Here is a 22,557-nt window from a genome sequence, read left to right as displayed (position 1 = left end):
GTGATTTCAATGTAAGTGATGCAACTAAAAAAGAAGTATGCAGGTTAAGACACTAACCTTCCAACCCAAACTTTCTCCTTCAGAGAAAATATATCCCACTTACTTTCATAAACCTGCACTGAGGTTTATAAAATGATCAAGCATTTTGTGCTTGCTGCAAAAGGTCAAGGACTGTAGCCTTTAATATGGACTGAAGCACAACATCAAGAAGACAAAGATTCTCACTAGATCACTTGGCAGCACCATGATGGATGGAGAGGAGATTGAGGTTGTTAATAGTTACAGCTTGCTCAGGTCCACAATCAACACTTTTAGCACCAGCAGTCAGGAAATCAAAAGACAATTTGCATTAGGTAAATCTGCTGTCTGGGACCTTTCCAGAGAATTGAGAGACAACGATGTCATTCTAGAGACTAAGGTGCACCTAATCCAGTCCACAGTCTTCACAATTACATGCTACGCATCAGAGAGATGAATAATGACTAAGGATGATAGAAGAAGAATTGATGCCTTTGAGTTGTAGTGCTGGAGAAGAGTCTTGAACATACCATGGACCACCAAGAAAACAAACAGGACTGTCTTGGAGAGGATGAAACCAAGTTTTCCTTGAAGGCTAGGATTTTGAAGCTCCATCTCACATACTATGGGCACATGGTCAGTAGGACTTGATCCTTGAAAAGGGACATCATGCTTGGAAGGGTGAAGGGAAAGTGCAGGAGATGAAGACTCCAGATGAGATGGATTGATATAGTAACTAGGACAATGGGGGTAGCTGTATCAGAATCAGTGAGACTGGCTCAGGACAGGACAGGCTTCAGAGCTGCTGTACACAGGGTTGCTATGGGTCACAGGCAACTTGACAGCACATAGCAACAACAACAATTCTGTTGATGGAATAAAAAAAATAATAAATACTATTTTTAATAAGGCAGGATATAAAAATATACATACATACCTTGCAAATCCTCACCTTAAATGCTTCAACACTTTGCAACTTACAAAATTTTTTTCATATATTTTCATGATAATATATGACAGTTTTGTTTGGTTTTTAATTCTCATCTCCAAGATAAGGATACAGAGGTTTGGCCATGAACAAAAGCTGATAACAAGTGGTGGACATTGGACTCTTTCCCCCAAATCACAGAGCTTTGTTCCCCAAGACACAACTATGTAGATATAGACGAGAGCCTCTGAAACTCCCCAGATACATACCACTCCAGGGAATATTTTTTGGAGCTGGTCTGCAGCAGCCAGGGCCTTGGCCTTCCCACCTGCTAGGCAATCTTCAAATTCATAAAGAGGCTGCCTCACAGGATTGGAGTAGGAAACCTTGGCGTTGTCCACAAACGTGATGTGTCTGACACCCCAACCCTGCATGGAGACAGAACAGAACAGTGTGATATTGAGAGGATGAATGGTTCAAAACACATCTCTCTTGAATTTTCTAGAAGCAGTTTTGCACTGGAATAGTAGGAAACTCAAAACAAAAGAGGCTTCAGACACAGAACTGTACAAATTCTCTTTTTGATCAATAGAACACCAATTTTTCTTTGAAAAGTCATGTAATCATATAGCCAATGCCTGGTTCCTGAATAATGAAATAAGAAATACCAGAGTGGCTCTGATTACTTTTGACAGGGCAACCTCATTATTTTTGACAAAGGCACCAGAGAAGGATTTGGATGCATGTCTCCTAAGAGTTGTCTATTCTGCTGAATTTGTAATAGCCTCCAAATATCTTGGCTTACCTTATTGTATAATTAATATAAATAACAATTCTTCTCTGAAGCTTGCAGCTTATTTCCTATTCTACACTATATATTTTCTACAATTTCTCAAAGAGGCAAAGCCTTGTTGACAATCTGGAATTTGGGGGAGGTGTCTATATTCTCAGAAATAGTTTTAATGGACTTATATCACCTCAAAATTATAAAGTAGGAAGGAATCAAATAGAGAAACAGATGTTAAAGATCAGTTGGTTTGTCTAAGGTCACTCATCTGGTAGGGGTGGGGAAAGAATGAAGATGACTACCTTTTTGGGGTATATCTTAGTAGATCATAAATAAGCATAGTGGCACAGTGATTTGATAGCCTTACAAGATCTGCTTTCTCATAATTCAGTCTTTTGTGAAAGTCTTTGAGACTGAAGGAGACAGTCAATAGCATTCAAGATTTGTTTTCAAACCAGGAGCATTTTCATAAACAGTATTTAGGGTGTCTCTGCTTTGAAGACTCATGTTAATTCTTGAGTTGACCTAAGAAAGGATGTGGTGCAGTGGCCAAGGAATACCTGTAGCCAGAACTGTATTACTGTAAGTGATTCCTGGCGCCCTGGAAACCTTGGCACTGAAAAGCTGCTATGCAGACCTAATTCCCTGTTTATACTCAGGGACATAGGAATCAGTCTTGCCATTCTGCTAGTACAAATTGTGCAGGACAAGAGGAAGAAAATGGAACTCTTGCTCCCATCAAGAAAGGAGAAGCAGTAGTAAGCACATCTGAGCTAGAGATTCCTGTGCAGAAAAGACTGTAATTAAGACTACAACTTCCAGCAGATACAGCGCAAAGGTGGAGGAGAATGAGACCACTGTGAGGAAAAGCAGCACCAATGCATGAAGGGACAGCTAAGGTGGTTAATCTTATTGATTTAAAAGGGTCTGAGTTCTTCTAGGTAGAGGTATAAGATGAAACTAGGATGCTTTTAAGGGTTAAATGTTAAGGCTTATGTGTTTAACTGAAAGTACTTGACAGATATTGAATTTTTTTCTATGCAGTACTGTATACATATTGAACACTTAACAGTTATGCATTTATCTGGATGTGACTAATAGAGAATGAGCACTTCTTCTGCGTAAAATATGTGATGGAAATGAATATTGGATGTCTACAGAACATGTGTAATTCCTCTGTTGGCCAGTACTTGCTTAGATACGGTAAAACGGAAGAGATTTGCCCAAGAGAAATGCAACACTGTTGAAAGTAGAATAGGAACACATTTAACATTGGAGCAAGTTGTTAGTCTTTGGGTAAACTGAGGCAGGTAAATCTGCTGTCATTCAAGAGCTCCTTCACAGGCTTTAAGTTACAGGGAGCTGGTGAGGAGGCAGTGTTGTATGTAGGCTCATGCTGCCACCTACACTCACTTGATGAGTAGGTGAGGGGGCACAGGAATGAAGATACGGGTTGAGTTGAGACAGGATCCATTAGTACTAACTGACCTAGCACACTTAGGTGCCAAGAACAAAGGGTATCAGACTGATGTGCAGGGAATAGTGAGAACTCCTGCTAAGAGCAAAGGGACCAGTCAGTCTAAAATGCAGGAAGATGCATAGACTGCTGAGTTTTCAACTGATGCCCATGGCTAAGGATGAACTGGCTGGAAGTCGACTAGTTCCTTTGCTGTGAGCTAGTGTAAACTGCTACAATGTGCTGATACTTTACTCTGGACTGGGCTTTACTTAAGAATGCAGATGCTCAAAAGAACAGAAGATTGTTCAGAGGAAGGAATGTGCTTGTCTCCTCAGAGTAGTGGTGTAAGACTTAAAATATAAAAGCAATGTGGTTATTTTCAGTTGTTTCATCTGCATGTATTAGCTTAATAATAGGTAAGGAAGACAGAGAAAGAACTGATGCCTCTGAATTATGGAGCTGGTGAAGAATACTGAATATACCATCAACTGACAAATAACTCAAATAAATCTGTCTTGGAAGTACAGCCTGGGTGTTCCTTAGAAGCAAGAATGGTGAAGCTTTTTCTCACAGACTTTGGGCATGGTATCAGGAGGGACCAGTCGCTAGAGAAAGTGAGATAGAGAGCCATGCTTGGAAAAGCAGGTCCAGAGAAAGAGAAGAAAACCTTCAAGAAGACAAGCTGACACTGTAACTGCCACAACCATGAACATGGTGCAAGATGAAGCCAAGAATTTTCATTCACTTTTTTTAAGAATTTTCATTTTATTATGCATGGGATCCCTACAATTCAAAGCCAACTCAACTGTGCCTAATGACAACATGAGTTGGAATCAACACTATGGCCAGTGAAAAGTAGCTTACAATAGTGTGGAAAATCTAAAAACCACTTATGCTTGGTTTGGGGATGTTGATTTCAGAAGTAATTTTTGCATTCTTTAAGCAACTGCTGAGTGGATAACAAAGGAAAGTGATCTCAGAACATGCAGGGCAGCTGGTAGAAAGCCAGATCAATGGAAAGCATGGTAGGGACTATCACATGCAGGCGAATGTTCACACTTAACTTCTGGCTTCCTGGAATGATACACAGTTGAAGGGTCAGTCTGCAAGGATTAAAGACAATTACAATACTCAAAGTTGGTGAGGATGTAGCAATTAGAAAACTATTCCACCGATTAAAAGTGCAAGCTGGGTTCATTTTTTTAGAAAATAATTTGTTTCTAGAATGTAAGTGTTCACATCATTTGGCCTGCTCCAGAAATCTATTCTAAGGAAATAAACTGAAATGCTGACAAAGACTTTACAACACAAAATTGAGTTTTGCAACATTATTTATAATTGTTGTTGTTGATTGCCTTTGAGTCAAGCATGACTCATAGTGACCCTATAAACAAAAGGCCTGAAGACTCTCTACAACTATCAAAATTTATCAAAGTTCATAGAGTTTCTGGAGGCATGTTATTTAGGAAGTGGATGCCACTCCTGCTTCTAAATTATTTATAATTAGAGAAAAAAAATTGGAACAGAATTGATGCCTAACAGTAAAGGAGCTATTTAGTAAATAATGTTTCATCTTACAAAAAGGTGTATTCTACAACCAGTAAAATGCTTTATACACATAATTTTTAATGACATGGGGAAATGTTTACAGTGGTAAAAGGAAGACACATATATAAATAAGATGCAAAAATATAGGAAAAAATACTGGAGAGAAGTGAAAAAGGGAAAAACCATAGTTTCTGATGAGTAGGGGGAAAAAATGGGTGCTACTTCTATTAATTTACAGCTTTTATACAGGCAGTGCCCACGTTACAAATGAGATCCATCCCTAAATGTGTCTTCAAGAATTTGCAAGTCAGAGCAGGTGTTAGTTATTGGCTGTTAGTTATTCTTAAGTACAAGGAAAAGTTCAAAGACTTTTCAGTGATTTAAAAGCTGCATGGCACACCCATGTTTATTGCAGCTTTGTTCACAATAGCAAGGAGTTGGAAACAACCTAAGTGCCCATCAACAAATGAATGGCTAGAGAAGCTGTGGTATATTCGCACAATGGAATACTATGCTGCATTAAAAAACAAGGAACTCATGCAATATTATTCAAAATGGTTGACTCTGGAGAACATTATGCTGAGTGAAATATCCCAGTCACAAAAGGACAAATATTGCATGATGCCACTGTTGTAAAATGGGACTGTCCTTGGGGTTGGGGAGAGAATGAGTAAGATGGGTTCAATAATGTATACTGCACTGAAACAGAGGAGGGAGAGAACCGTCTAAAAGAGAGATGTAACTGGGTATTTCTGTCATCACAGGAGACTAGAGCGAGGGCTGCATGGTGGAGGGGACCTGGGGGAGTGTTTGTAAAACAATGAAAGAATCTTTTCTTTTACTTTTCCATAATTTTTGGACTCATGTACTTTTAACTTGTTAGTCAAATTTGTGTCTTCTAGGTTGCAACACCCCCATGATACATCTTGAAGGATATGTACATGTACAGCCAAGCACAATCAATAAGAGTGCATCTGAATTCCAAAATCAATCTCCATAATAGTCTATGTGTTTCCTACTGCCAAAGGGGCCCTTTAGAGTAGTGAGAGAAGATCTTCACCCTGAAACCCACAACGTCCCTTTTCAGCAGGAAGTAGCTAAGAGAATACGCCGTCCCCTTTTCCTTATGACTCAGGGTGAAGTCTCTTTCAGGGAGGAGTGATAGGGAATGGCAAAGGATACACTGACAAAGAAGATTAATCAGAACTGGCTTTGACAAGCACTGTGGCATTTGGACAAGAACAAACTGGGAGGAGGGTAGAGAGAATAGTGCAATAATGAATGAGTGGAAGCCCAAAATCTCTGTAAATGTTTATGAAAATTAATAAAATATAATTAATTATAGAGAAAAAAAAAAGCTGCATGGACAGCAAATAAAAGGAGTGTGATGAAGAATCTGTGAGGAGGAGCTGATTTAATTGTTTTAAAGTGAGAACAAATTTGCACATTATTAAAGGAAAAGTAGAAATTGTCTATAAGTCAGATATAATCCAGGGAATATGTGTACATAGTGAGTTTACAATGAGCTTTCCTTACCATTTTTTAAAAATGGTAAAGAAAAATTAAACATCTAATTTCAGAAGCTAGAAAAAGAACTATAAAATTTAACAAAAAGAGGAAAGAATTAATAAAGATACAAATAGATATTAATGAATCTGAAAAAGCAAAACAAGTAAAAATCTCTCCTCATCATAGAACTAGTAAGTAAATCTAAGATCTGGTTCCCAAAAAGACAGAACAATGGCTAAATCTTGGGAAAATCTGAATAAGAGGAAAACTCAAAAAGCACAATTGGAACTATTTTAAGAATCAATGATAATGAAGGAAGAAATTAAAGCTGTACTAAAGGCATTGGAAAAAATCAGGCCAGAGGAAATGACAGATTATCAATTGTCATGTTGCAACAAAGAGACCCAGGTCTGGGCATACTCACTAGTCTGGTAAACTGACTTGAAGAGATTCACATCTGTCCTCTTTCTGCCAAAGAGTTATGCAATAGAATGCGGAAATTATAAAAAAAATGTCATTAATAACACATGTAAGTAAAATCTTGTGAAAGATTATAAAAAAAAAGGATAAAAAAAAATGGATAACAATAAGAAGAATGGGACTCCTAACAAAATTAATCATGCTTGTGTAAAACCTATGCCTAGACCAAGAAGTAGCCGTCTGAAAAGAACATGGGAGTACTGCATGGTTTAAAATCAGGAAAGGTGTACATCAGAGTTGCATCCTTTCTCCCTTCCTATTAAATCTGTATGCTGCATAAATCATTGGAGAAGCTGGTCTTTAAGAAGGATTGGAAGGAGACTTATCAACAACTTGTACTTTGCAGATGATACAACCTTGCCGGGTAAAGGTGAGGAGGAGTCAAACACTTGCTGCAGAAGATTAAACACTTGCTACAGCCTCAAAAAGGAATTGTGGTTGTTATATGCTGTGGAACTGAAAGCAAATCATGGATTACCCTTGGGTGGGTTTTCAGAGGCTATGCATCACATGACAGGAGACTGCCCATCGTCTCCTCTCAGGACTGCTGGTGAATTTGAATGGCATGCCTTTGAGTTGGCAGTGCAACCCTTTACCACTAGCCCACCAGAGCTCCCTTTAATATCTCAACATCAAGAAAACAACATTCTCACTACTGGACCAACAGGCAATCAAAAAAATCAAAAGAGGACCTCTCCAAAGTGCTAAAGAATAACAAGTCTAAGGTGTCTGATCCAAGCCATGGTCTTTTCAGTTACTTCCTAAGCATCTGAAAATTGGACAAGTACTCAGGAAGTCTGAAGACAAACTGAAGCCTTTGCACTGTGGGGTTGGAGAAGGGAATGACTGCCAAAAGAAAAACCAAATCCATCCTGGAGAAAGTGCAACTGGGGTGCTTCTTAGAGGCGAGGAGAATGGAAGTTTGTTTCACATACTTTGGGCATGTTGTGAGGACTGGCCAGTCTTTGGAAAAGAACAAAATGCTATGAAAGGTGTAGGGTAAGAGAAAGAGAAGACCCTAATAAGACGGATTGACACAGTGACTGTAACAACGGCCACAATATCCTGAACATGAGTGATCTCATCTCATCTGGGAAGCTATGTAGGGTAGATCTGGTTAGTGTATGAATGGGAGACTATCTGGTGGTGTAGTCCTTTGTATGTTGTGCTGCCAATCAAAACGTCACATCCACAGGTCTGCAGTGGTTCAAAACCAACACTGGCTCCAAACTACCAGCAGCTCTGCGGGAGGAATATGGGGAGACAATTCCTGTTCAGATTTATAGCCTCGGAAACAGAGTAGAGGCTCTCTGTGAACCATAATCAACTTGGCAGCAGGACTGAGAAGCTATGAAGCACAGGTAATTCTGGGAAAGGGACATCAGATGAGGGTGGATGGAAACTGCATACACTCTTGTGTTAACTGAATTTTTGTAACAGAAGCATACTCTAATGTTATAACTAAAATGATCAAGGAAAAGAAGACAAAGAGTGAGAAAAGAAGAAAGAGAGATTCAGGAGGGAGAGAAGGCAGGGAAGGACGCATCTGGAGGACTGGAAGCAGTCGGGCACAGTACAACGAGAACGATGTCACAGAGCAGAGAGCGTCACTTACTTACCATGAGTGTCCTAGCGACATTACAACCCAACGTGCCGGCTCCAAGCAGCAAACACTTGGCAGACACGACCTTGTCCAAATCCAAAGTAGGGACCAATCTCCAACACATCAACTTGAGATTTAGGTCCACTGATGACTCAGCTAACCTAGACAAAGAGAAAATAATTTATTTACCCTGTCAGTTACTCACTGATACTTCAAAATTGTTTTCAAATAGGAAACAAACAATGAGGAAATTTAAATTCAGAGGGAAGATAAGATGAAGCCTGACGGTTAAGTGGGGAGGAAGGATGGCATGTCACAGCAGTATGTGCCATCCAACCAATTCTACTTCGCTGCTACCTCATGGGCAGAGAAAAATTGGCTCATCAAGGTTCCTAGGCAGAAATCTTTACAGGAGCAGACCACTGGCTCATGTCCTCCTCTGGATCAGCAGGTGGGTTTGCACTGTTAACCTTCTGGTTAATAGCCCAGTGCTTAATACTGCACTAGGGTTCCCTGAATATTACCAAGTCCTGGGACATTGCTAGTGGGAAGTCACACATTCAACAGAGTGCTCCTAGCAATCAAGGCAAAATATTATCAGTTAACAAAAGCTATAATGCTCACTAATAAAAATAAATAACACAGCAGTTGCTGCAAATTTTTTCCCAATACGAAAGACAGATTTCTTCCATACTTCCTCAATAAAAGGTGTAGTTATGAGAGGATGTAAAGCTCAATAAAAGGTTTACATCTTCCTGTAACTACAACACTGCTTTCTGTAAACTATTACTGATCATGTCCTTGAAGACAGGCCAACAGTACAAAGTTAAAGACTAAAAGGTGTTACAGGTGTACAAGCCCTGGAGTCTGAGCCTGAAGTAAGAATAAGATTTAGAACATCCAGCAGAACAGACAGGGAGCTCTGGTGACACATTCCGTAAGGAGGTGTGCTGCTGACACAAAGGCAGTGGCTCTCTGGTGGATCAAATCCACCTGCAGCTCTGAGGGAGAAAGACAGGCACTCTCCTCCTGTATGGTGTATGACCCAGGTAAACCCGCAGGGCTGAACTATGGGTCAGTTCCAACAACTCAATAGCAATTAGTTAAAGAGTTGAGAAGAACAGATAAAGCATGTGTCATTCAGAATATCTATCATGAATATTAATTTCCATAGCCAAATTTAAATGTAGAATTAGGCAACAATTAGTAGGTAACACTCATTGCCAGTGTGAGTGGTCTCCAATGAACTGCATGATGCAGCCCCTGACAGGACCTGGGGTTTGCATTCTGGCTACAAAAGCCCCCGCAGAAAGCCACCCCTCCAAGTGTACCTTTTGGGGTCCATGCACTCACTGAGGTTCACCATCCTCGGGCCCAGGCCTCCTTTCTGGTTCTTTTCCCACCCGACTGCTTTGGGACAATCTTAAGGCAAGTAAAACAACATGTTTAAAGAAAAAAGGATCAATGAAAATAATTAAAGCAATGGAATGCTTACTTTTAAAAGGCAAATATTCACAATGACACATGTATTGATAAACTCTTATTCCATTTCTTTCTCAGAGTCTCACAGGCCTGAATTTGCTTCCTCATTATCCTTGGTTACTAGAAATTTTGTTTTTGGTTTTTGTTTTTGTTATTTCTTTTTTTTTTTAAAAAGGCAAGCAACTTCACTGAGTCAATTACAACTCACAGCAGCCCTGCAGAACTGCCCTAAAAGGCTTGTATGCACTAAGTCTTTAAAGAAGTTAGCTGCTTCATCTTTCCCCTCAAAATTTGTTAGCAGCCAAACTCTTTAACTCCTCCACCATGAGGCCGTCAAAGCGAGCAGTCTTCTGGCACAGGGGCTTCTGAAATAGCCCTCAATGGCCCAGGGTGCCTCCACTGCTTTGGATAATAGATATTGTCCAAAAAAACCCACCAAAAAACCAAAACATAAAAAAACCACCACCACCAAAACCCCCCAAATAAAACAAAGACAATCATGTTTCAGGTAGGTACCACCACACAGAGGGTCTATGGTGAGGTGACCACAACACACTTGGAATAAGAACTTAAGATTTTTGTAATTTGCTTTGTTAATGTGCTGAATTACATTGATTGTTTTTCTTATGTTAAACCATCCTTACATACCTCCTCTTAGTCCCACTTGTTCATGATTTTTTTTTAAATGTGCTTTTGAATTGTATTGGCTAGGATTTTGTTAAGGATTTTTGCATCTATGTTCATGAGATACTGATTTATAGTTTTCTTTTTTGGCAATATCTTTGCTTGATTTTGGTATTAGCGTTGTGTTTGTTTCACTGAATGTCTCTGGGAGTGTTCCTTCTTCTATTTTTTGAAATAATTTAAGTATAATGGGTGATGAATCTTCTCTGAATGTTTGGTAGAATTCAGCCATGAAGCCATGTGGTCCAGGGCTTTTTGATAAAATCCAACACCATTTCCTGATTAAGACACTCAGCAAAATTGGAATAGAAGGGAATTTCCTCAACAGAGTGAAAAGTATAAATTCAAAACCAAGAGCCAATATCATTCTCAACAGAGAAAAACTTAAAATATTTTCCTTGTGAACAGGGACCAGACAAGGATGCCCACTGTCACCACTTCTACTCAACACTGTATTGAAAGTACTAGCTAGGGCAATATGACAAGAGAAGGATGTAAAGGACATCCAGACCGACAAGGAGACAATGAAACTATTGCTATACGCCGATGATAAGATAGTATACACAGAAAACCCCAAGGACTCAACAACAACAACAACAACAAACTGTTAGAGCTAGTGGACTAGATTAGTAGGGTTGCAGGATACATGATCAGTGGGATTCCTTCATAGTAAGACAGAGAACACAGAGAAAGAAACTAAGAAAGCAATACCATTTACAACAGCCAACTATAAATTGAGGTACTTGAAAGTGAACCTAACTAGACACACAAAAGACTAAGAAAACTACAGAACATTTTTCAAGAAACAGTAAAAGACCTAAATACATGGAAAAATGTGCCCTGTTAAGGAATAGGAAGATTCAATATTGTGAAAAAGACAATCTACCAAAAGCAATCAATCTATTTTCAACATAACCCAAATCCAGATATCAAATGTATTTTTCAAGGAGATCAAAACGGAAATTATCAAGTTTATTTGGAGAGGAGAGACCCCGAATAAGTAAAGTGCTTCTCAAAAAAAGTGGTAGGCATAGCACACCCTGATCTCAAAGCCTACAACACAGCAGTAGTAATCAAAACAGCATCGTACTGGTAAAATGAAAGGTACGTTGACCAATGGAACAGAATGAGAACCCAGAAATGGACTTCTCTATCTATGGTCATTTGATATTCAACAAGGAAACAAAGCCTATCAAATGAGGAGATGACAACCTCTTCAATAAATGGTGTTGGCAAAACTGGACTGCTATCTGCAGAAAGCTGAAATAGGATCCACATCTCTTACCATACACAAAAATCAACTGAAGGTGGATCAGAGACTTGGGGGTAAAGTTCAAAACCATGAAGTTCATAAGAGACAAACTGGGACCAAGCTTAGGAAGCCTAGTATATGGTATAAAGAGGCTGACAAATACAGCTGAAAATGCATAATCTGGAGAGGATAAAATTGATGAGTGTGACATTCTAAAGATGAAATCTCTGTGTGCATCAAAATGTTTTTCCAAGAGAGTAAAAAGAAAACCTATTGACTGGGAAAAAACATTTGGCAATACCATTTCAGACAAGGGTTTCATAAGAAAAGATTACAGAATATTACTGTACTTCCAGAAGAAAAAGACTGATAGATAACCCACAATAGTTGAAACACTTTTCATAGAGGAAGATATTCAGATGGCCAACAGACTCATGAAGAAATGCTCACAATCACTGGCAGTAAGAGAGTTGCAAGTCAAAACCACAATAAAATACCATCTCACCCCAGTAGCAATGGCAAAGTTTAGTAAGGCAGCAAGTAATTAATGTTGGAGAGATGGGAACTCTTATACACTGTTGGCGGGAAGGCTGTTTGGCATTTCCTCAAAATGTTGAACACAGAAACTCCCTATGACCCAGCTATTCCACTGCTAGACATAGACACAATTAGAGCTGAGACACAAATGGAGATTTGTATACCAGTATTCATAGCAGCATTATTGACCATGGCAAGAACATGGAAACAGCCCAAAATGTCAAACCACACCAAATGGACTGAGAAATTGTGGTATGTTCACATAGTGGAATACTATGTAGCAATCAAGAATAACATATTTTGAAAAATTACATAATTTGGGAGAGGCTGCAGAGCATTATTCTGAGTGAACTAACACAGCCTCATAAGGACAAATACTGCATAAAACCATTATCATAAAAATAGAATGATAACTAGCAAAACATGTTTAGGAACTCCAAGTGGGGAGGGGGGAGGTAAAGGGGTGAGGATAGGTATGGGTGAAAACACAGAGCAGCACAGTTTTGTGGTGGGGGAAGCAAATGTGAAGGAACCAGGTGAAAAGACAGGGTAATGATAGGCAAGGTCCAATGGTTATTGATATTACAAAATGTAATGTATGAGAATGACTGTATAAAACACAAGGTGAATAGTGTGAAACATAGTGTATATAATAAACTTTGTAAGCAAATAAATTTAAAAAATAATGTAAAATAGAACATGTATTGATTATACGATAACAACATAAATGAAAGATTGTATAAAACACAATGTATATGAATGAAACATAATATAAAGGAATTATTATAAATTAATAAAAAATATTTTAAAAAGAATTTTCTACATCCCTCTTGTTCCATCCTTAGCATTTCTTCTGCTCAGTCTCACAACTCCTTCATTGTGCACCTGTATACAAGTCACAGTCTAAGGTGACTGCTTCCTTATTAAACTGTCTTTTCCTTTAAAGTCACCCTGAATAATTCAGATGTTCCCTTTTCCTAGCTTATCCCTTCTTCACTGCCCTATCTTTAAACCCTGTAATGGTAGCCTCTGAGAAATGATGAAAGTTATACAAGTGTTTGGGTTTTTCATTCTCAGGGTCGCTATGAGTCGTCTACGACTTAAAAGCACTTAAAACAATAACAACATAAAGAGAACTCTGTTGGCCTAGTGGATAGAAAGTTATGCTACCAAACCAAAGGTAGGTGATTTTAATCTGCAGCCCTCAGTCCTGGTTTTAAATGTTTTTGGTCAAACATTCTTCTACATGGTCTATTTGCTGTACAGAGGTTGCTGCGATGCTAAACACTGTGATATTCATGTGTCAAATGTGATAATGGTTATCCATGGTGGATAGCATTTGGTGGAGCTTCCCAATTAAAACAAGCTTGGACACAGGAGTGGCATCCACTTCCAAAATAGCTTGTCTCCAGAAACCCTGTGAACTTGAAGAAACGATGAAAGTTATACAAGTAAGTGTTCAGGTCTTCCGTTCATAGGGTTGCTATGAGTTGTCTACGACTTGATGGCACTTAACAACAACAACAACAACAACATGGTAGCCTCTGAGCTCTGATGGCCTAGTGGCAAGAAGCTGCACTGCAATTCCAAAGGCACACAGTTCCAGCCCACCAGCTGCTCTTCAGGAAAAGGATGGGCAATCTCGTCCCATGCGATTAACTGCCTCTGAAAACCTGCCAGAATGGTACACAACAACACAGTAGCCTCAATGAGTGAAGCCTGGTAGTGAAATGCCAGCTGATAACAGAAACCTCAGTGGTTTCTCCAGTGGGTCTAGGGGACAAAAGGCCTGGTGAATTGTCCCTATTAAGAATACGTGCTAGGAAACTTTATGTTGTCATTCAGCTCCACTGTACAGAGTTGGTACAAGTTAGAATCAATTTCAGGGCACTGCAGTAGCGTTTTTAGCTTCAATTCCAGGAAATAATAGGGATCTTGTTGCTAAATATGCTGGGAAAGTGCTTCCATGTCTATACATCTTCCCACCCACACATGCCTGGAGCAAGGTAAGGCCAAAAAGCTTGCAGTAAAGAATAAAGGCGTTTGTCTTTTGCTTTTCAAGGAGAGGAGCGAACTGGGGGTGGAGGTGGGGGGGGGTGGGGAGAAAAGTGCAACAATGAATGAATGGAATTCCAAAATCTCTGTAGATGTTCATTGAAATTAATAATAATAATAATAATTTAAAAAAAAAAGAACGCAGCCTGTTTGATCATTTCCCTAACTTACTTTGCTCTACTGGCCTTCTCCTTTTGCCCCATAACTCTAATGCATATTTCAGGGCACACACTGACAGAAATGCTGCTCTATTCTAGGGCTAGGAAATTGTCTTCAAAATCTCAATGGCTTTGTTGAACACATTATCACCTCCTCATCTTAATGGACACCTGGCTGTTCTTGGTGCAACTGCTGTTGTGTTGTTACGTACCATCAAGTCAACTATGACTCATAGCAACCCTATGAATCTGAACCCTACGCTAGTCTGCACCATCCTCACCATCTCTTTACACTCGAGACCACTGTTAGAGTCGCTGTGTCAATCTATCTTGTAGAGGGCCAGATTCTCTGACACTAACCTTCATGGATTGCAACTACAGTCATGTGAAATTTAGTACTGGGTCCACTCTCTCTCACACTCAGCCTATCCCAGAACTTCTGTCTTTTTCCTTTTCTCACTGAATCTTCACTGCGCATATTAAAACCTCAGCTCCTGGATATTGCTGAATTTAACCACAACCTAACCTTCTACTCTAAACTTGAGAATCTGCAGGAGTGAAAACTCTTTGACTTATGGGTATGGATTATATGGGAAAAGAAAAGATGTACTCTCCATAACCTGAAAATATTCGGGACTGTCAGGAAGACCTGATGATTATTTCCACTTTTGCACTGATTTTGGATTTATAATGACATCTCTATTTTCTGTTCTTTAGCTTTAAAAAAATATTCTTCCTGAAAAAAATAGCTTTGTTTTAAAAAAATTGTGTTAATCCATATAATCAGGAAACTTTGATTTAATTATGCAATCTTTTCTTCTGGGAATAGGAACAATCTGAAAACTCTTTGAATCTCATGTTTGACTAAGGACATAATTTGCTGCAAGAAAACAGAATATAGCAAATAGGAACAAGTTATATAAACTATTCAAAAGGGAAAGGGGACAAGAAGGGAAAAGAAATCACCAGGACAGGGGAGACTAGCGGGTGGGTGGGTTGGGTAAGGAATAGGCAAGGTGAAATGAGGACTTGATGAATGGAGTGATAAAAGTCCACAGCCCACAAATTAATAGTACAACAGCAAATAGTACCTCAATCAAAAGCACAAAAATCAACACAATTCTTTAAAACACAATAAACAGAAATGGTTGTAGAAAATAAAACATTCATGAATGAAACAATGTGAATGAATGATTGCATAAAAAGTGAATGCATGAATAAGACAAAATGTAAATAAAAGAAATATAATGTATATGAATTACTGTGTGAAAACCTATTAAAAAAATGCCAGGGATAACATCAACAGTCTTCCAAACATCCTGAAAAATCTACAACCAGGAGAGGATAAAATAGATGAATGGGACCTTCTGAGAATCAAATCCCTATGCACATCCAAAAACTTCTCCAACAGGGTAAAAAGGGAAGCCACAGATTGGGAAAATGTATTTGGTAATGACATGTCAGATAAAGGACTTATATCTAGAATTGATAAAATACTGGAGCACCACAACAAGATAAACAACCCAATTGAAAAAGGGGCACAGGATATGAACAGACACTTCACCAAAGAAGACATTTAGATGGCCAATAAATACATGAAGAAATGTTCAAAATACCTAGCTCTAAGAGAGATGCAAATAAAAAAAAAAAAACCTATGACATATCATCTCACCCCAGTAAGACTAGCAAAATTTAACAGAGCAGCAAACAACAAATGCTGGCGAGGTTGTGGAGAAACTGCAACCCTTATTCACTGTTGGTGGGAGTGTAAAATGGTGCAACCACTATGAAAGGCCATATGACACTTTCTCAAAAAGTTACAAATAGAAATACCATTTGACCCAGCAATACCACTACTTGGAATATACCCCAAAGAGACCATAACTGCCACCCAAGCAGATACATTCACACCCATGTTTATTGCGGCTTTATGCACAACCTAAATGCCCATCAACAAACGAATGGACAGAGTCACTGTGGTCTATTCACACAATGGAATACTATGCTGCATTGAAAAACAAGGAACTCATGTAATATTATTAAAAATGGAGGACATTATGCTGAGTGAAATATCTCAGTCACAAAAGGACAAATACTGCATAGTGCCACTGTTGTGTCCCTCTCCAGGGACTCTCCTAACAACATACCAAAATTATGTGAGATGAGGCTTCATCTTCCTTGCCTCCAACACTCTGGTTACACTTTTTCCAAGACATATCTATTTGTACTTTTGATAAATGGAATAGTCAGTACTCTTCTCCTATATGACAACTCTTCTGTTATCTTTATTCATCAATTCTTCTATTATCCGTATGCATCAGTTCTTCTTCTGTTATCCTTATTCATTGTCCAGCTCTGAGGTGCACAGTGACTGAAAAGATCATAACTTGAAGCAAGCATACCTTAGTCTTAAAACCTCCTGTCATTGTTCCTCAGTACTTTGGAGAGGTCCCTGATAGCTAACTTGCCCAGTGCAAATCTGACTCGGCTACATGGCCCTTTTAACTACTGTTATAACGAAGGCATTTCACAGTGTGCCAGAAGAGGGTGCCTAACTAAAACGAAACAGCAAACAGTCTCCTTGAATTGGGACACAGAGCCAATCCTTCTGAGCATTGTACAGATCTGATCACTTACATAATGTGCTCAGAGCAATCTTCTGGTTTTTTTAACTCTAGAAATGACATCTCAGAAGAAACTTTAATACTCTGTGTGAAAGTACTTTTAAAAAACACACTAAGCTGCAGAAAACAAAGGGACTGTTTTGGGATAATATGTCTTAGAGTGCTTTCAGGGTTGGAAAAAGCACTGGGTTTTGAACGAGACAGGAAAGAAATTAAACATTTACTCAGGAGCTCTGGTAGTATAGTGCTTCAAACGCTAACCTTCAGGGTGGTAGTTCAAGCTTACCAAACGCTCTACAGGAGCATCCCAATCCATTTCCAGGCGTGCTGAGTTTGAATCAACTCAATGACTGGATTTTTTAATACCATAGTATAGGCATGGTGCTCTATCTTTTATACAGGACATAGATACCATATAGAAACACTCCATGAGGTAGGCTGTATTATCTTTATTTTACTGAAAATAGAGCATCTCTGTGAAATAGAAATATATACATAAATTGATGTGTGTGTGCACACACGTCTATCCACAGGCAGTGCACACAGTTAACCACTGGACTACTAATCATAGACTTGTAATTCAAACCCGATCAGAGAAGCATCTAATGAAAGGCTTCGTAATCTCTCCCCAATATCCACCATCTTGAAAACCCTAAGAAACAGATGTTCTCAGCACACATGGGGCAGCCCTATTTTAGACCAACCCAGTGGCAGCCAACAGAGAGAGTGTGTGTGTGTGTGTGCACATGCGCACGCGTGTGCATGCACACACATGCATACAGATAGAGGAAGGGACACAAATTCACCTCCCCCCTAAAAAACTTGCCACTGAGTTGATCTGATCCACAGTGACCCATGTGGGTAGACAAGAACACTCCAAAGGGATTTTAAGGCTGTGACCTTTCAGAGGAGGACCACCAAGCCTGTCTTCCATGGTGCCTCTGGGTAGATTCGCAAATGCACATGTCTATGTATCCATAATGTCTCTAAGCTCCAGTTCCCTACATTATAAAACAGAGATGCAACTCATATACTTTTAAATAGTTAAATAGTTAAATTTGTGTCTTCTTGGCTGCAACAGTTCCATGATGCATCTTAAAAGATATGAACATGTATGGCTCAGCACAACTGATAACAGTGCATCTAAATTCCAAAATCAATCTCTACAATAGTCTATGTGTTTCCTATTGCCAAAGGGGCCCTTTAGAGTAGTGAGAGAAGATCTTCACCCTGAAACCTACAGTGTCCCTTTTCAGCAGGAAGTAGCTAAGAGAATATGCCATCCCCTTTTCCTTATGAATCAGGGTGAAGTCTCTCTCAGGGAGGAGTGACAGGGAATGGCAAAGGACACACTGACAAAGGAGATTAATCAGAACTGTTTTTGACAAGCACTGTGGCAATGGGACAATTAACACAGACTTCCAAGGAATATTCAACCTGAATCCTTCTATCATATGGAGATTTTTGAAAGTATTTCTTTTAGTTTATCATGTTTAATTTGTTTTATTTGTTTGTTTGTGTATAAAGGATGCTCATCTAGATGATAACATAATTAGGATAAAAACAAAAGGGGGGAAATATGGGAAGCCAATACTAAATATTTGTAATAAACTGAATGTTATTAAAAAAAACAACACAGAACAAACAAACAAACAAACCCCAGAGATGCAAGCTGGTTCTCACACACAGGATCAAATGAGAAACGGCTTCTACAGAGTGGAAGACTATATAGAACACAGGGTTTTTATATATATGTATATATAACTAGAAGTGTGTAACAGATAAATATGCAAGTTAATTAATATCTCATCCTTCCCTTAAGAAGAGACAAGAAGAAAGATTTTTTTGTGTATAATAAAAAATCCTAAAAAACTAGGGGTGGGGAGAAATTCTCAAAACTGAAAAAAAATACACCAAAAAACCAACCAGAAACAATAACCAGGAGAAGCAGTGCCTACAACGGGTCACTGTCCCGTGTGAACAGCCCACAGGGCAGGAGCTGCAAGGCCCCCCCTTAGGCAGACAGTGAGGGCTGTGCGGCTCCCAGTACGTGCGAGTGAGCCAAAAGAAAGGGCACTCGCCTGGTGTCTGACAAGTTGTAACAAAAGGCATTCTGAAAGAGCAACAAGTTACCTGGGCTAAATGCCACTTCTGGAAGCTTCACTTCAAAGATGATGCTGTGTGTGATGTCTCGCACCCCCTGCATGGTTCGGTCCCGGAAGCAAAGCACCTCTACTGACTGGAAACGGCTACTCCTGAAGTTACCCCGGATTTCAGTTATTTTATAAGGGAAAAGAGAAGAGCAAGCTCAGGTTAGAGTTTCACCAATTCAATTGAACAGAGTTCTGTTTATTCTAATCATACCCCTCTGGCACCTCAAGGGAACAATTATAATCTTAGTGGAATTTTAGACTTATCTGTATAGGCTTCTAAGCACCCAAACGAACTTTTACAGGAGAGTCCACAAGAACCTATGGGTCCAGTGTCCTCTGTCCCGCTCTAAAATCACCTTTTATGAAATAGTATTTTCAATCAGTAGGCCCACTTGTCCTATGCAGATGTGCTGTTTGAAGAGGAGCCATATAACCTTCTCTTCCTGGTGTCATATTAACTCCTCTCCTTCTGTTCTTTCTGTGTGTACATAAATATTTTTAAATGCATTGTAAAAATCTGAAACAATGTCATTGTCCACTAACTGATAAAACAGAAGACAGTTCTTTTAAGTAACCCTTTTTACATAAACGGGAAGACCACAAAAGGACATGAACTCTAAGTATTGAGGAGCATGTCTCATGCCTCACTCCAGTTAGGAAGCTCCTCTCAGACCTACTCCTGTAAACCCACAGGTTGCTTTTGCCTATTTTAAAGCTTTCATATAAATGGAATCAGAATCTGTCATATCAGGTTTATTTCGCTACATTCTACTTCTGAAACCAAATCACATTGCTATTTAACAATGTGTTTGTAGATCTGCAGTATAGCTTTCCATTGCAATGAACACACCGTAACTTATTATCCATTTCATTACCACAGGACATCTGCACTATTTCTAGTTTAGGGCTTTTATGAACATACATATATGTGTACTACACATACACTTCTGTGTTGTATGCACCTGACAGGGGAACTCTCACTAGGTACTGACATTTGTTAAATGTATTGGTGAGCATGTAGCTATAGGTCATTATTTTTTTCTGTTGTGAAACAATTTTTTTAAATTGTGATTTGAATGAAAGTTTACAAGCATATTGGTTTCTTGTTCAACCTTTCACGCACATTTTGTTTCATGGATTAATTACAAAACCCGTAATCTAACCATAGTCTTTCCTCTTCTTCCTCATGATATTATCTTTCTACTTCCTGCTTTCAAAGGTTTATCTCTGGGTAAATGCTGCTCCTTTTTTATTAGTATGCATATAATTATTTATATAGATTGTGTTTCACTCATATACATGGTGGGGATTTGTGTGTATGTTTCAGACTTTCCTTCATTGGCATTATGCATCATACAATCATTCCTATGCATTGTGTTTTATAAAATAATCACCACTGGACTAAGCTCACCACTATACCCCATCTTTTCAGGTCCCCACTGGATCTTTCCCACGTTCAAAATGCTGCCCTATTGATCTCCTGTGGCGGTTATTCTGAGAAGTAGGTGCATCCTTGGTCATCTGGTTAGTTACTGTCACTGTTCACCCTGTAGGCCAATCTATTGTGTGGTTAGTTACTGTCACTGTCCACCATGTAGGCCTGTCTGTTGTGTGGTTAGTTACTGTAGGTCTGTCTATTGTGGTTAGTTACTGTCACTGTTAACCCTGAAGGCCTGTCGGTTGTGTGGTTAGTTAGTTACTGTCACTGTTCACCCTATAGGCCTGTCTATTGTGTGGTTGGTTACTGTCATTGTTCACCCTGTAGACCTGTCTATTGTGTGGTTGGTTACTGTCACTGTTCACCGTGTAGGCCTGTCTGTTGTGTGGTTAGTTACTGTAGGTCTGTCTATTATTGTGGTTAGTTACTGTCACTGTTCACCCTGTAGGCCTGTCTGTTGTGTGGTTGGTTACTGTCACTGTCCACCGTGTAGGTCTGTCTGTTGTGTGGTTAGTTACTGTAGGTCTGTCTATTGTCATGATGAGTTACTGTCACTGTTCACCGTGTAGGCCTGTCTGTTGTGTGGTTGGTTACTGTCATTGTTTACCCTATAGGCCTGTCTGTTGTGTGGTTGATTACTGTCACTGTTCACCGTGTAGGCCTGTCTGTTGTGTGGTTAGTTACTGTCACTGTTCACCCTGTAGGACTGTCTGTTGTGTGGTTAGTTATTTTAGGTCTGTCTATTATTGTGGTTAGTTACTGTCATTGTTCACCCTGTAGGCCTGTCTGTTGTGTGGTTAGTTACTATCACTGTTCATCCTATAGGTCTGTCTACTGTGTGGTTAGTTACTGTTCAACCTGTAGGCCTGTCTGTTGGGTGGCTCAGTTGAGCCATAGAGGTGGGTTTGATTCTAGATTCAAAGGATGATGACTAAGGATCTCAATCCTCAGGGTTACCACAGTCTCTACTAGACCAGAAAGCCTAGCTGGGTTTTGTGGCTATATTTTTCTTCCTTCTCCACCCAAGATCTGCTACAGTGAATCCTTTCACAGTGGTGGAAGCCTGGCCCTATTCAACTTCTCAGGACTTGGAGTCTGGGAGGGTGAGGCTCACATGGTATGTTAGTCCTCTGCACTAATCATTTCTGTGTGTCTTTGTTTCTTTTCCCTCTTCATTTGCAGACAGAGAAGATCAATAGTTACACCTTGTTGCTGCTGTTGTTATATGCCATCAGGTCAAGTATGATCCACAACAACCCTACAAACAACAGATCTGAACTCTGTCTTCTTCTGTGCCATTCTTGCTGCAGTAACTGCCTATCCACCTGGTTGAGGGTCTTCCTTTCTTCACTGACTTCCACAAACATGTTGTCCCTCTCCAATAAATAGCCTCTCCTAACAAAATTCCCAAAGCAAAGTACGTAAGACAAAGCTTCACCATCCTTGCCTCTAAGGAATACTTGGGCTGTACTTTCTCCAAAACACGTTTGTTAAATGGCTGTATTTAATTATTATTTTAGTTCCTTAATGACTTAGGAAGCAGGAGGAGCATCCACTTCTGAAATAGCTTGCCTCTGGAAACTCTGTGAACTTGGAGAAATGATGAAAAGTTACACAAGTGTTCAGGTCTTTCATTCATAGGGTCACTATGAGTCGTCTATGACTCAATGACACTTACCAACATAGAGAGAGCTCTGTTGGTCTAGCGGATATAAAGTTATGCTACCAATCCAAAGATGATTTTAATCTGTAACCCTCAGGCCTGGTTTCAACTCTTTTTGGTCAAATATTCTTGTAAGTGGCATAACACTTGTCTGTCCATTTGTTGTACAGAAGTAACTA

General features: G+C 39.4%; 1 protein-coding gene across 1 annotated transcript in view; it reads right to left on the bottom strand.

Moving 5' to 3' along the window:
- ATG7 (autophagy related 7) overlaps window positions 1–22,557 on the bottom strand; it is a 184,591-nt gene that overhangs the window by 135,185 nt on the left and 26,849 nt on the right. Inside the window, exons 8-11 of the mRNA XM_006900552.1 lie at window positions 19,258–19,379; window positions 9,664–9,754; window positions 8,349–8,493; window positions 1,216–1,374 (exon numbers count right to left, since the gene is read on the bottom strand). Coding sequence (XP_006900614.1) covers window positions 1,216–1,374; window positions 8,349–8,493; window positions 9,664–9,754; window positions 19,258–19,379 — 517 coding nt within the window. The remainder of the gene's footprint in view (window positions 1–1,215; window positions 1,375–8,348; window positions 8,494–9,663; window positions 9,755–19,257; window positions 19,380–22,557) is intronic.

Source organism: Elephantulus edwardii, unplaced genomic scaffold (genome assembly GCF_000299155.1).
Source record: "Elephantulus edwardii isolate Elephantulus edwardi_28Jun2011 unplaced genomic scaffold, EleEdw1.0 scaffold00288, whole genome shotgun sequence".
Lineage (NCBI taxonomy): Eukaryota > Metazoa > Chordata > Mammalia > Macroscelidea > Macroscelididae > Elephantulus > Elephantulus edwardii.
This window is presented reverse-complemented; position numbering and strand designations above follow the sequence as displayed.